This window comes from Toxoplasma gondii, chromosome VIII (assembly GCF_000006565.2).
Source record: "Toxoplasma gondii ME49 chromosome VIII, whole genome shotgun sequence".
NCBI classification, from domain to species: domain Eukaryota; phylum Apicomplexa; class Conoidasida; order Eucoccidiorida; family Sarcocystidae; genus Toxoplasma; species Toxoplasma gondii.
Window position 1 is genome coordinate 5,056,665 of NC_031476.1, and position 13,084 is coordinate 5,069,748.

General features: G+C 52.1%; 2 protein-coding genes across 2 annotated transcripts; both read right to left on the reverse strand.

Annotated features, from left to right (window-relative positions):
* Window positions 1-839: 839 nt before the first annotated feature.
* Window positions 840-7,422, reverse strand: TGME49_270710 (WW domain binding protein 11; the record flags this gene model as incomplete). The annotated part of the gene is made up of 8 exons (XM_002365696.1): window positions 6,897-7,422; window positions 5,893-6,237; window positions 5,000-5,068; window positions 3,872-4,106; window positions 3,341-3,509; window positions 2,037-2,428; window positions 1,347-1,596; window positions 840-878 (listed from the first exon to the last, which is right to left on the reverse strand). The coding sequence occupies exons 1-8, from the start codon at window positions 7,081-7,083 to the stop codon at window positions 840-842; spliced, it is 1,686 nt and encodes a 561-aa protein (XP_002365737.1). The 5' UTR covers window positions 7,084-7,422.
* Window positions 7,423-9,527: 2,105 nt separating this feature from the next.
* TGME49_270700 (hypothetical protein) lies at window positions 9,528-13,052 on the reverse strand. Its single transcript, XM_002365695.1, has 3 exons — window positions 11,298-13,052; window positions 10,682-10,788; window positions 9,528-10,375 (listed from the first exon to the last, which is right to left on the reverse strand). Exons 1-3 carry the CDS (start codon window positions 12,038-12,040, stop codon window positions 10,338-10,340), a joined length of 888 nt encoding a protein of 295 aa, XP_002365736.1. The 5' UTR covers window positions 12,041-13,052; the 3' UTR covers window positions 9,528-10,337.
* Between the last annotated feature and the right edge of the window lie 32 nt (window positions 13,053-13,084).

The following is a 13,084-nucleotide window of genomic DNA, read 5'->3' on the forward strand; positions in this document are numbered from 1 at the left end:
GGGCAACCGAGTAGCCAGTCCAGGAAGCATTTTGAACCTCTGTGCCTAGCTCCTCGAAAAACCGAGGTGGAAGACGCTCTTCATGCGCCTCCGTGGGGAGTCAGCTGATTCGCTTTTTACAACGGCCTGCCCACACGCGTTTTCGATCCCCGACTGTTTGCTCCGTTTGCGGAGTCACAGCCTGGCCGTTGTGCCTCTCTCCTGAGGAGAGTTGGCCGCCAGATCTGAAGAAACATGGGAGACCTGATTTTGACAGTCGAGTTTTTCTGGAGCCGACGGCTTCACTAGCAGAAGAGACCGCAGACCTTTTTTCAAACGACGCCGAATCTCTTTTGTCCGAGACACTGTCTCTGAAGGCCCTCAGGCTGCTTTAGTCTCTTTGCGCACACACATTTCCGTCCCCAACTCACCGACGCACTCGTCGAGAATTCCCTCTATTGCGAGACAGAAAGAGCGCGTTTCAGTCCAGCACGCGAAGTCCAAGTTGTCGACCGCATACACTCCAGACGCGTCTCTCTCTAAAACTACACCAGTCTTCTGCGGTACCTCATCCGTCACATTCGCCGTTGCTAAATTACCCTGAGAGCTTTCTCTCTTCTTCACCCTCGCACAAAACTCTCCCGCAGAAGGCGCCGGGACCTCACGAAAGTGACTCCATCCTTGTCGCTTTCAAAAAAGAGGTGCTCTCCTTGTTCTCCCGCTCCAGCAGGCACTCGCCCTGCTCTCGATCTTTCAGAAACGGATGCGCTCTCCTTCGTCCTCCCACAGAGAGCGAGACCATCCTCGTTCGCTCCGGGAAGCTTCCGCGAAACGCGCACTGAACTCGCTGACAATTTCGATCACGCTTCGCCGACTTCTCGCAGAAAGTCGTTGAAGAGCTGAAAAGAGATGGGAGGACGGAAACAGCGATTCCAGAGAAACCTCAAGAGACAACGGAGGCAAAAAGACCGACAGAGTCGACGGCCCTCGAGACAGACACACTTGAATTCTCATCGCCACAAAGTTCGTTTCAAAGACAAAGCTTGCCCATCCAGTCTTCACAGACAAACATCTACGCTGCACTAAGTCCCGGTGTGGGCAAGCTCTTGAAAGCAACTGAAAGGGAGAGAGAACGAGTATCCCTGCACTATAAACCAATACATATTCACATATAATATATAATATATATAACGGTGCAGGTGTATTTATAGAGAAAGGCGGAGATTTACTTCTGTCACTGCAATTGCATGAAAGAGGCATCCGTGTTTATATATATATATATATATATATATATACATTTTTATACCAGTGTGAAAACCGTCGCATGCACGTAGGTATGGAGAAGGAAACGAGCTGTTTTTGCTTACATCGTCGAGATTTCTGGAGGGATCGGGAGCGCTTCCGGCGCGATCTTGTGCGTTTCCTCGGGGGTCCGTTCCGAAAGCAGAGACCGGTTTCTTCGTCAAGAAGCTCGCGACGCCTCCAGGCTTCCCCCCGTGAGAGGCGGTCCCTGTCTCCTTCGACCGATTCTGGTGCGCGTTCCCCAGGCCTGTCGAAAAGGCAGAGACTTGTTGAAGCGCCAAGCGAGGCGCCACCGGCGACGGCTTGTTCTTCGTTCTGAAAACGAAAACACGGCACCGAAGAGGACTACACTAAAAGACGACGAGGCTCAGAAAAGAGACACAGGTCACGAAAAAGGCAGCGACAGACAATCAACAGAAAACACCACAGAGACCTTCTTCGTCGGATGGCCCAAACATCGAACAGCACCTCGAGTTATCCTCCGGCTCTCGGTGTGTGTCTCCAAGACGCGAACCTCGCCGAAAAGTCTCGGAGCTCTTTGTCGCTTCCACATTTCTTCTTCCTCGTTGTTCTTTCACACGACGACCCCAACGCCTAACAGGCACCTCTAATGGTTCTCTGCCGCTTGGCCGTTGTCGCCTCGTTGCCTCCCGTTTCGTTCCTGTTTGAACCTGGTCCCAAACCTTACAGCCATCTCCTGCTTTCTCAACGTTCTGGCTCTTCTGGACACTGCCTTCCACTTGTTTCTTTGCTACCTGAGCTGCGTCGGAACGAAGGCCATCGCTGCCGCTGGCAAGGCGGATTTCGTCTCGGGAGGCGTGTACGGCGCAGCTCGCGCCTCTCGGACGGCTTGGGGACCGTTGACTTTCCAGATCGCTGGCGGGGCAGAGTACGGCGAAGAAGAGCTCGGCGTTCCTGTCTGCTCTGCGTTCGGACCAGACGACCCAGAAGGCGAAGCCGAAGGAAGAGCAGAAGAAGGAAACGGGGGAAGAGAAGAAGGAAGAGACGAAGGAGAGGAAAGCGAAGAAGGAAAAGTCGGGGGCACAGGCGAAGCGTTCGGAGCCTGTTGAGGACCAGAGGCGTCGGACTGGAGATGCCGAGGCATGAACGGAATGGGCGGGGGAGGGAACATGAACGGCGGCGGTGGCTGTAAACAAAGAGCAGCTTTCAGTCGGTAGACGCGAGGATGCAACGAAGAGAAGCACAGGAGAGAGAAGGGCGACGCCCACGGACGCCTTCGACGGGGCGTTTCCTGGAGAATGCGTTTTACGTAAGTGTTTTCAGAACCTCACCAGGGCGAGTAAGGACCTTTCAGCTTAGAATAAAAATCGTTCTTTTCTCAGAAGACTCCAGAACTCCAGAGCGCGAGAGGAGAAGACACTGGACTCGCTAGCGGCCGTCCGAAGACCAGGCGAATGGGCCGTCGAAAAACGTCGGAAAAACAAACAGCAGTCCTCGTTTTTTCCTCTCGCACCGTAGGACAGACCGTCGTGAAGCACTTATATGTGGAGTAGAAAAACGGGTACCAGCCACACAGCCGTTCAGACCCCAGTTCGTGCATGCATGCATATACTCTATATTCCTTCTTTGTACGCTGCCTGCAAGAGTTCAGCGTCTCCTGTAAACCTCGTGGAGGACGACGTCTGGATCGTCGTGTCGGCTTTCTTTCGAATGCACGCAAGACTCTCCGAATTTGATCAGCACAACGCATTTCTTCCGGAGCCGAACAACGGTGACTCGCGTCCCTGCGACTCTCGCGGAAGTTCAGTTGCAGCTGTGGACCCCGCATCGTCGGAGTGTTTCAAACGAGATCCTTGAAACAGGACTCTTCAATCCTCTTTTGAGATTTACACAACGCCTCTTGAGAGAACGCTGCAGCATCCCGCGGGAACAGAAGTCGTCCTCACGAATCTCTAAAGGCTACTTACGACCATTTTTTTGGTAGTTGTGTCGCATCTGTGAGAGAGGAGAAAGGCTGGTTCTGCTCAGGAGCCTGGGAATTGATCTATTGGCGGTGACGTTTTTACAATTCTTTTTGCGTTTTCTGGGCGTTTCTCACCGGGGGCCGGAAAGGAAAGGCAGAGGGCATATGCCCTGAAGGAGACGAGTTGCTTCCTGGAGAGACACCTGCTGTCTCTGCGAACGATGTGGGGAGGACGAAAGCAGAGGCAGCCGAAGGACTCTGCACTCCAAAGGGGGAACTCTGCGTTGGACCAGGTGCGGGAGCTCTGCAAGAGAGAGCGAAGGAAAAAGCAACAATCTGGCGAGGGGAAGAAGAGAAAGGTTACGTACGAGAGAGGCAGGAAAGCACAAACAAGAAGCAGACAAGCAAGCGCCAAGACCCACATGGAATGGAAGACGGATGAAAAGCAAACGAGGAGGGTCGAGGCTCACAGCGCATGCACCGGAGACAGAAACGACACACAGGGCTTGAAAGGACTTGGTCTCGGAAAAGAGCCGTGAAAAGACGAGAAAGAGAGGAAAAGAGAAAGCCGAAAAGGGAGGAAAAAAGAGAGACAGAGAGAGTAGGAATGCGGATGAAAGAGAAAGGAAGTGAACAGAACCAAACGAAGGCAAAGGAAATCCTCACGGTGGCAGGCTAGGCGGCTCTGGAGAGAACCCCGGTGGAAGGTCGTCAGGCAGGGGAATCGAAGCGAGGATATCATCTTCATTTGAATCTTCTTCTTCTGCGTCTTTCTCCCGCGATTCTCCTCGCTCTCTGGCATGTTCCCCGTCTGACACGTCACTCCAAGTTTCGCTGTTTTCTTCACTCGAGCTGGAGAGTCCCTCCTTCTTGCGGCGCTCGCTTTCCAAGCTTTCGAAGTCTGAGAAGAAACGTAGAAGAGCGCGGAACGTCAGAGACAGAAAGATGCTTTTCACTGGCAACCCAAGAACAGCTCCGTAGAAACCGTCTTCGCTTGCGACGCCTCTCTGTGTGCTCTCCTGTTTGCCCTCCTCGCGATTTCGCGCAAGATCAAGGGCAAGGTGGAACAACGAGACCAGATGGATGGCCGAGTCACAGCCGCAACTGATCGACAGACGAGACACCCAAGGGAAGATAGAAAGATGGAGACAAAGGAGAGCGAGAGCAGATAGACCCAGGAAAAACAGACATCCCACACAGAGATCCACACCACGAGCGCCGAACGATGGAGACGAACACCAAATCGGGGGACAGCAGAGAGTCCCTCATCCTGTAGAACGCGACCTTGACACGAGACAAAGCGACAGAGCCGACAGCTAAAGTTGTGGCTCTCGAAATCACGACTCCACAAAGTTTCATGTCGGCCGCGTTCCCGCTGTCGTGGACAGCCCGTGAACGTCTGCTCTCATTCGCGAACCAGTCTCGGCTTTTTCTCGCATCGCCTGTTTCGAGCGGCACAGAGAGCAACAAAAAGCTGTTGTCCCCCATGCTGAGCTTCGTGAGATTCCACGTCGAGCGCTTCCTCGCGGCGAAAGCGCTCCACGAGAGTGGATGCTACCCGAACCGGAAGGAACGCTGTCGCCACAGAGTTGCCTCAAGTGCGTCACACATATTGTGTTTGTCCACCTCGTTAGAGAGAAACTCTCGGTAGGAATGCTTTCCGCTGTCTCTCAAGACGCGTCTGGCAGTGCCGCTGTTCATTCGCTGTGCACTCCACACCAGCGGAAACGCAGAGATCATCGAATCAACCAGCTGTAAGACTAGTGTTCGAACAAGTCCTTCTGTCTCGCTTACACTCTCGCCGCATGTCGAAGGCACCCTGGCGAACGGTGGGGGGATACCCTCGTAGACTGCCGTCGGGATCTGTGAAGCGAGAAAAAAGAGAGTTGCACAGCCACGGCTCCTTGTAAGAAGTCACTCCAAGCGAATGCAGAGGCACTGACTGGAACTTGGTCCTGAGAGGCGAAGACACGGCAGTTTCGCCTGCTGACGAAACGTCCAGGGAGAGAAAACTCAAACGCGGGGACGAACACAGCTGGGGCGCAGGGCCTGACATAAAACCGTTCTCCTCACACTTCACAAGCGGGCAAACCTGAGAGAAGGAACTTGCCAGCACTGGAGAAAGTTACAGAGACGAGAACGCCTCTCCGTTGGAAGAACTCAGGAGAGGAGGCGAAAGCCGACGACGGAGCGAGGGACGAACGCATGCGGTGCTTGCGTCTCTGCAAGGCGTCTCTCGCGAAGGTTCTCACAAAACGCCTCACTCCGCAGTTGTCTACTCTCGAGACGAGAGCGATGCAAACGCCTTGCATGCAACGCGACTCGAAAAATGCATACATGTTGTCGGCGACCCCTGAGCAACTGCGCGGTGGCAACCACCAGCTCACTTTGAATCGTATATACAAGTACAAAGGTGTACTAATGGATGCCTAAAAAATATCTGGAGACAAGTACCTGTGTCCAGGGGAGACGTACACGACTATCTATGCGTATACGTATCTGTAAACGCATGCGCAAGCGTCCTGTAAATGATGACTCAGATAGCTACTCCAGCGCATAGGTGTAAAACACAATGTGCGAATACACGTATACTATAAAGCATGTATATATATATATATATATATATATATATACGCGTCAGAAGACATGTGCGTGTCCAAGCAAATGCGCCTATCAGTTTGGTTTACGTCTGAAGATGCCGGCATTGCAGAGGGCAGGATTATAGTATCTGCGTTGCTCTTGATCGAGTTTGAGTATGAACTCGTCATCGAAGCGTTCTTGGGGACGAACGGCTCGTCGTCTGGGATCTCGAGGGACGTCGCTGCTTGTGAGAGATCTCTGTTCGCCAGGAGACAGCGGGTGTTCGTCTCCCTCCTTCTCTGCGGCTGCCTCTTCGCCGAAAGGCTCCTCCATCTGAAGCTCGGCCTTTCTTGCGCGTCTCTCCGCCTCGACGGACTGAACCGCGATGTCCCACAGCTGCTGAAGTTTCTGCTTGCGCCTCCGCTGACCATCACGGAGGACGTTGGTTTTTTCTGAGGAGACGAAGAGAAGAGGAAGGCAAGGCTTTTCACAGCAAGACAGGCGACTCACAGAGCTTCGCACAAGCAACGTTCCGTCTACAAGCTGTCCTGGGTTCTGGACTTCGCTTTGTTCGAGGTGAAACTTGGAAGGGAGCAGTGGGAACGGTGAGAGGCCTATCTCTCCACCCGCAAGGGATGAAGCAGAGGAAAAGGGCAGATGAACTCGACGCACAAGAATCACGCTGGAATACGGAGTTGCTGAAAAGCAGGTGTCTCTGACGCAGTGTACACGGGTGTCATGAGTTCCAGACTTCATTCTGAAAACCTCTTTGCGACGAAGTCTCCACAGGGGAACAACGGTGGAAAACCTGCATGCGCGTACGTATCGGCTGTGCTTCAAAGCCGCGTTGAAGGAACTGTTCAAAGAACGGGGGCAGCGTGAAGAGGACGCTTCCAAAAATGTCCAAGAGACAGAACGGAAAAGGAAACCTAAGAGCGGGACATGAAAAGAAGCCACACACAAAAGACGAGGAGACGAAACAGAAAAAACCTGGAGAAAACAGCAGAAACCGACCGCTGCACGAAAAAAAAGGAAATAGACTGCGTCTAGGAATTCATGGAGGAGGAGAGTGTGTTGGGAATCCAAGTGGATTTTCCAGAAGAAAACTGACCGATTTCGCAGAGTTTGTCGAGTTCTTCCTTGATCACGCGAGGGTTCCTCTTCAAGATCGACAGCTCGCGGTTGTGTCGTCTGTCCATTTTATTTTTTTTCTTCTCCTTGTCGCGCTGGGTCTTGCGGTAGGTGTCCGACGGATTCACCGCCTTCAACTCCCCAGACTTAACCTTGATTTTCTTCATTGTGGAGCAAAAGATTGCCTAGGACTGGGAGGAAAGACCGACAGAAAAAAAACTGCCAATAGAGCAGCGGGGGAGGACGAGGTCTGTGTCGCTGGCGAACTCCGGCTTTCACAGGGCAGACAAAAGATGCAAGCTCAGAAACGCGAGAAACGGGAGAGAACCGCAGGCCGCTGGCCGCCGCAGCTCTACGCCGACGATAGAAGAGGAGGCGTTCAGTAATGATGTGGTGGCTTTCCGGCTGTTACGTCTCTGCGTTTTCTTTAGAGTTGGTGCAAACGGAGGAAAAAGGTCGAGGGTTGAGATGCAGATCCGTTGTTGCGGAGCATGCAGCCGCCAAAACCAAAAACGAACGATCCAGACGAAAACAGACCGGGCACAGCGACCCTCCCGGAACGCAGCAAGGGAAACTTCCGCAGAGACGGAAAGCCGAAGCAGAAAATCCAAAATGCCAAAGTCTTCCGTGTATAAAGGACACCAACGTGGCGCCTGAAGAGCCCGAGCGGAAAAGGCGCGGGAATCCTTTCTGCCGGAGCCCAAGTCTGCCAATGCGTGCCAGGGAAGTCGCTATTTCAGAAAAAGAGGAGATGGAAGCCGACGATGCAAGACGCAAGAGCAAGAAAAGAATTCCCGCAGTAAAGGCGCGAATATGGCGTGTGTCGCCGAAGAAAGACCGAGGAATATAGAGGCGGTAAAACGAGCAACGAGGGCAGTCGAAACTTACATTTGTCCGACATCTCTCGTAATGTAGCTGAAAAGCCCGATCACACCCAACGAATAAACGCGCAGAAACAAGAAAGCAAATGTTGGATTCCCTGCTGCGATGGAAGTCGACAGCTGGAGACGCATGCATTTCGCCGGCTGACCGGATTTCGCTGCACGCACGTGGCAACACATTTTTAAATCGAAGCCATGGTGACAGTTTTATTTTACGGATTTCCTAGGAAAGAGAAAACCGTCGGAGATGTCGCCAGAGTCTTCTGTCTACACACTGGCACCAGCCCACCCGTGTCTCAGACTAGGCTCCCCTACAAACGTTCCGTGCAAAGATCGAACCGAATGTGTCGGATTCATCCAGCGGGAAACCCCTGTTGACTGGCACCTGCCCGGTTTGACAGCCGCGGGGCTCAGGTATCTATGCGAATCCAAAAAGTTTAAGTTTTGCATGTCCTTTTTGTAGGAGTAGTGTGCTCATCCAGAACTGAAGTTCTTGGGAGACTCGGAGAAGCTTCAGGATCGCGTGCAGTCGAACTAAAAAGTGAGAATAGCATAGAGAATAAAATGTGAAGTGCACGGGAGCGGCGTTCCACTACGTTGTTATGTTGCTTCCGCAGACACTCTCCTGCTGTAAATGACCAGCTCATGGCTTTACTTTGAACACCATTATGCTTGATGCACTTAACTGGACGGTCACGAAAACAACCCCAGAACTTGGGTCAGGTAAACAAAGACACTGAAGATATAAGCAAGTAGCCAAAGTCGTAGATTATGTTCTGCAGCAAACGCTTATGGATTTTCCTATCTCAGATATGACTGCTGCCAGTGCGATAGTACTGACTCTTCGCTCTGTAAAAAGTGTCTCTGTACCAAAACTGTCACAGGACGGAACGCGCCACGCTCCTCCGTCATCTGGCTGCAGCTGCACTTACTATGAAACCGCGGCTTGTTTTCATCCATTCGAACTCTCTTTCCCTTGAATAGTGTATCGTGAATCAAGTTTTTCGTTGACTCCTGACGCTATTTTCATCGCCTGACCATCCACCTCCTGCGAAACTGAAGAAAGTCGCTCGTGGTAAACTCGTGTGCCAGGTTCAGACGCAAGACCAGAAAATAAGGAAATATGAGCGGGTTCTGCAACTTCCCAACGGTGCATGCATGGATGAACACGATCGCCTCCACATCACGCGTATGCATCCAATAGTGAAAGTCGTGACGCCAATGAGTGCGCTCCTCCAGTTTCTCAGTGTCGCACATCAACAAACACAGCCAGCGATAGGGCATGTCATACGTCTTGAGTCGCTCCCCAGAAAACGTTTAACGTATGTCCGTGAGGTGTCTTGCAGATGTTGAAATGTCTGCGTGACGATAGTCTTGTGCATCCCTATGGACTACCTGCCCCAGCACACTCAAACGCTAACGCTGACCCGCTTATTTCCTCTGCTTGTTCCACGCCTTTTATTTGTTAAGAGCCATAACCAACCGAAGTCACGTGACACTCAAGATCTAGAGCGGTTCTGTAGCATAAACCTTGCTTGATACTGTCTTTTTCACTCCAATTTAGTCAGCGCCTTCGGTGTTGCGAAAGCCTTCTCTACCGAAAGCCGTGACGCTTTGTCTCGCCTCAGTGTGCTTACCGATGCGCCGCCTCCCCATCTGCAGCACCCGGTAAACTACACACGCCCTCAAGCGGAAAGCAATGCAGTCGGTTTGGGTCTAGAACAAGCTCCCGAAAAGCGTTGTTAAGTGATACACACGAGTTAGTGCAGCTAGGTCTTCACGCCAAGACGACAATTTCGGCTAGTACTCCTGAGTGTACAAAAACGAAATAATCCTCTTATCCTCCCCGGTAGGCCGCAGATAATTCCTGTTGCATAAAATGTTGGCTTCCTCCATGAGCTGAAGCTGTCCCAGTAACACTACTTTCGCACTGCATGGCTCAGCCTTGAGGCAAACTCTTGCACCACGAAAGGCGGAGCAGAATCCAGGTATTATATCAGGCGAACGACAGGCGTGCACCAAATACACCATTGGCATCTGACCACCACATATCGTGCAGAAACAAAAATCCGCCCGCAAAGCAAAAGTACAACATCTGGCCGTGATGCAATGCCACTCTGCCGTTACACTCACACAGATCCGAAAATCCAAAAAGGACTCCTCCGCCCGGCTGAGTACGGGTCAGGGAAGCCGGGTTCATTAAGCGTCCCCCTTACCGACTGACGACAAGACCGCGGTGACGTAGCAGTTTGACACAGGAAATGGCGAGCAGAAAGGGTCATATTCTGAGCAGTTCCCCGGTTTTAGCAAGCGGGCACCTTTTGCGACCACATGCATGAGGTACAGCGCCTCCAGTGAACCGGTTTCACCTTCCCACACTCATAAAAGGACACCAACGAGATTGTCACACTGGGAAAAAGCGACTTCGTTCTTTTGTTCATAAATCTCAGAAAGAAACGCCATCTGTCCACGTTCGCTGGCTGCGTCACCGCAGTACGTCGTAGTGGGGCATCCAGGGTAAGCCAACAAGATCAGACTTTCTATTGTTCTTCATAGTAGTAGGGCTCCGTCCGCTCGTCTGTTTGAAACAGTCCGCAGCAAAATGCAAAGACTGGATTGCGAGCAGAGGTCAACACCTCAGACAGCAGTAGCTGCTCGAATAAGGATGTCAGTTTGTTCAGCCGGTGACGCTATACTGGTGACAGTGTACGGCATTTTCACATTGACTGCTTTTAAACCGCAAGAGGGTATACGTTTAGGGCAACGCCTGCCACAAAACAGAATCGAAGTAAGCTAATGCAACCGCTCCTTTATCTTTCTAAGCAAGTACAACGAAACACCCAACAACGGCTATATCAATCCTCATTCGAAAGTGTTAACTTACTACTCATCCCGTGCCGAATAATGGCATAGACCATAAACGCCATCCACCCGTAGCCAACGCCACGCAAGACCTTGCTTGTTGTTGTTTCTTCGTCACCATAGTACCACCTGGACAAAAATACAGCAAGCATCGACAATATCCACGGTGGCGCGACGCTTTACGTGTGGGGTTCATCGACCATTCTTCAACTCTTCATAGTCATATACAGCATGAACAGAGTATTCGAAAAACGAACAGAGCATCCCTGCTTCTGACCGTCAACAAGAGCAAACTCTGCTTTCTATACCTCATAGCTGTGTTTTTCTCCGTATTCCCGTCACTGCCATGAGGCATGGTATGCGTGGCAAAGGGGTGCACTACTGGCAAATACAGTATGGGGCTGTCCCCCAACGTGGTAAGCATCTCATTCTGCTATCCTTCGATACACTTGCAGTGCGTGCGGCAGCTAGGAAATGAAGACGCCGAAGTCGCCGTTTCCCCGCAAAGCAGTAAGACTTAGGCTCTGCAGGTAAAACGGCAGTATATTCCCGTACACATTTGAGTGGTGTAACACTTGTCAGCGGTATGCTACAAGAACAGGGAGTAATTCGGATGTAGTCTCTCGATAGTGTCCCACTCTGAAGCTTGTCTCTTCCGGGAAACAACCGCCGGCTTCTTCCGCATGACGTTCTCCTCTTCGATCACTTCTGTGGGTTGTTTGTAGTATGGACAACGCCGTGTCACGCATGGTGCCGCCTGCACTTGCGAGTGGCCACGATAGCCAAAATCCGAATTGGCTACAGGTGCCTGAGGAATAACGGCTTGTCCGGGGGGGTCGCCCTGCTCGGGGGGTTCGCCCTGTTTGGGCGCTTCGTGTCCTGACGAAGACTCTCCTGAAAGATCCGCTTCGCTTTGTGTGTCCCCGCCAGTCGGAGACTTGAGTGAAAGTGCCCCGTTATGCGTCGTGCGCTGGTCCCCGTCCCTCATGGACGTACCGCCGTCCTGACCTCCCAAATCAGCGCCAAAACCCTGATTTTCAAAATCGAAACCGACCTCTTGACTTCCAGAGTCAACGCCGGAATCCTGACGTTCAAAAGCAACGCCGTCACGGTCCGCCGGTCCGCCAGGTTGGTCGACCATGGGAAAGTTCGTGTCAGCACCTTCACCAACGATAAACAAGTCAGCAGTCCATCTATCCTGCGCCCACGTGGCAAGGCACCAAAACAGAAAGAACACTGATGCATTCCAGCAAGCACGAACGAGCCTAGCCCGGCCGCCTCTTCTTCGTCTCGTCTGCGGCGTACGAGCCACGGTGGCTGGCGGCTCGCTGATTGCAATGAACTGGATCAATACAGCGAAACTGTCAGCAACTGATTGCATCTTTTTTTACGCACAGCGTGGGTTATAACATAGCTCCCCGTGCCTCAAGAAATCACGCATGCCTCAGAAACACCATGGGTGAACAGCACGGTCGTGCACATTCCCCAGACGTCATCTACCTGATCGCCACAAGAACTGACGAGCACGCAACTCTCGCCTGTACGGTCTTTGATGGATACAGTGACCGTTTTGTTTGTGTACAAGTAACGCTGGGACTGCTTTTGTCGGGCCCAGTGACCCAGTCCAATGAGCGTCACTAACACAAACCGTGAGACGGTGACAGAGCACTCGCCACTTGTTTAGAGACGCCTGGCGAGAAAGTGTAAGTCTCCTCCATAGCAAATTCCGTCGGAAACGAAGCACAATAGCAATTATCCTCCTTCTGAGAAAGGTCACGCTGCATGTAAATTTTTCTGAAAAAGAGACGTGACGTTTACTGCTGTCTTATATGGTGCCCCGTCTCTTACCCGCCACAACAGGGCTGCTGCTGACCTGGAACATCGAGGAGGCTTTCACTGCAAGCATGCACTCAATAATACGATATACTGGAAGCAGGGAACAACCACGAAAGTCATAGATGTAGCCGACGAGCACCAGTGTGCTTTTGAGCCATCTGAGACGGCCGCTGGCTTGTGTGATTACCGATTGCTCGCAGCCATATAGCTCCCTAATGCCAGCCTCGTAAGAGAGTACTGTTGTAGGCGGCGTACGTGAACACGCTGAAGGTAAGCTGTGAAACGCGACAGATGCTACGTCAAGTTTCCTCGGGGGCCCACAGGCTTCGTCGCGGGTCGTGTCAATTTGTGAGCACGGCATATTTACTTCCAGTAATCCACCGGGAAGTCTACCTCCGACAGGCGCACTCCCCGCCAGACCCACGGGGAAAACAGACACCCCACTGAACCCATACGAGCAGAGCTGCTTTGGGGAACTCTTCGAGCTTCAGCCGGCACCACGCTTTTTTGAGTTTCACGGTCAAATGCATGCTTTCCTTAAACTATCTCTCTGTCTTCGACCCGCTGGCAGGCAACCGCCGTTTCCCCA

Coding starts and splice junctions, on each gene's coding strand:
- TGME49_270700 (XM_002365695.1), bottom strand. CDS start 12,040: ATGCAATCAGTTGCTGACAGTTTCGCTGTATTGATCCAGTTCATTGCA. Junction 10,789..11,297: donor CGGAAGAGACAAGCTTCAGA/GTGGGACACTAT, acceptor ATTTTTGTCCAG/GTGGTACTATGGTGACGAAG. Junction 10,376..10,681: donor TATTCGGCACGGGATGAGTA/GTAAGTTAACAC, acceptor TGTTTCAAACAG/ACGAGCGGACGGAGCCCTAC.